General features: G+C 61.9%; 1 protein-coding gene across 1 annotated transcript in view; it reads left to right on the top strand.

The window, feature by feature from the left end:
* Nucleotides 1-673, top strand: part of LIPE (lipase E, hormone sensitive type) — a 9,261-nt gene extending 8,588 nt beyond the window's left edge. The window contains exon 9 of the mRNA XM_023742761.1: nt 228-673. Coding sequence (XP_023598529.1) covers nt 228-673 — 446 coding nt within the window. The remainder of the gene's footprint in view (nt 1-227) is intronic.
* Nucleotides 674-1,544: the final 871 nt, after the last annotated feature.

Below are 1,544 nucleotides of genomic sequence, written 5' to 3'. Positions count from 1 at the left end.
GATGTCTGGGAATTGGAGGGAGCCGTTTTGTTTGTTTTTTGCAATCTTAATGAGCGCCTAGACACAAGGTCCCGGCAGCCGCTGGGCTTGGAAAGTCGGAGGGAGGGAGAGGTGGATCTCTGTGGGGGAGAGAGGCCGGGAAGCAGCCAGGCCTGGGGGGCCCAGTTAAACTCATTCTTCTCTCTTTTTCCCACACTTCCACCTATTCTCTCCATTTTCTCCTCAACCCGCCTCCCCCGTGTCTCCTGCCTCTGTCCACCCTCATGTCCATGTGTTTCCCCCTCCCTTCATCCATCAACCCCCACCTGTCTGTCGGTCCCCCTTCTGGATGCCCCCACGTCCGGGTCTGCCGGTCTACCTCTTCCACACCCCCACCCCCACCCCCGCGGTCCCGCAGGCGTGCGCCCTGGACCCCATGCTGGACGATTCGGTCATGTTCGCGCGGCGGCTGCGCAGCCTGGGCCAGCCCGTGACGCTGCGCGTGGTGGAGGACCTGCCGCATGGGTTCCTGAGCCTGGCCGCCCTCTGCCGCGAGACGCGGGAGGCAACAGCGCTGTGCGTGGAGCGCATCCGCCTCGTCCTCACCCCGCCCGGCACCGCCGCGCCCGCGCCCCACCGAGGCCTGGAGCGCCGGTCGGCGCCCGCCACGCCACCGCGCACGCCGCCGGCCTGAGCTGGGCCGCTCGGGGAGATGGGGCCGGGCAGGGCGACACTAAAGGCCTCTTGTATGTACCCATCTGCGCCGGCCTCCGTGGTAAATGCGCCCGGGGACGGGCTGCGGGGACCCCTCCTCGAGGGGCTCCCGTATGCTAGGGCACGGCAAGAGGGAGCGGGCTGTGCCTTAAGTTGGGGCGGGGGCTGCAGGCTGGGACCCCGGCCTGGGGGAGGGGGCGCACACACACCAGTCACCGAGAGCTGGACCTGCACTCCACCGCTGCCTTCTGCTCCTGCGACCGCCACGGGAGCGGGGCCTGGACCTCCCCTTCTGGTCGGTTAGTTTCTTCGTGTGTTTGTTTTATTTGTAAATAAAAGGTATTTAACTAGTTTGGCCTCTCTCAAGCCAGGTAAGGTGTCCACCCACCAGGGGGCAGCATCGGACTCAAGCGGCTGAGAACCGAGAAACCTGGGATCTAAATGTAGAAGGCTGGGAGAGCGAACTTCTGGGTCCCGGGTGAGAAGGGAGTCTGCGAACCTGGGTTCCTGGGCAAACACAGACACACCTCGCCCTCAGACTTAAGCCAGATAGAGTGCCAGAGGACTCTGGGTTCTCACCTCCCCCTTGAGGTCTCAGTATGAGCACATCTCCTTAGTCCCAATGGAAGGCTACTCCCCTTTATAAACCCAGCTCAGGACCGACCAGGAAAAGAAAACGCATGTCTTGGGTCTCAAAGGCTCCAGTGACCCAAACTCCCTATCGAACCAGACCAAAGCTAGCCGGAAACCAGAAACAAACTGGTCACCCAAAAGACTGGAAGCACAAAACCAAACTCGTTGCCATGGAGTTGATTCTGACTCCTGGTAACCCGTGTGTTAAAGATCAGAAC

This window comes from Trichechus manatus, unplaced genomic scaffold (genome assembly GCF_000243295.1).
Source record: "Trichechus manatus latirostris isolate Lorelei unplaced genomic scaffold, TriManLat1.0 scaffold00216, whole genome shotgun sequence".
In the NCBI taxonomy this organism is placed as follows: Eukaryota; Metazoa; Chordata; class Mammalia; order Sirenia; family Trichechidae; genus Trichechus; species Trichechus manatus.
The sequence above is the reverse complement of the archived record's forward strand: the minus strand, read 5'-3'. Positions and strand labels throughout refer to the sequence as shown.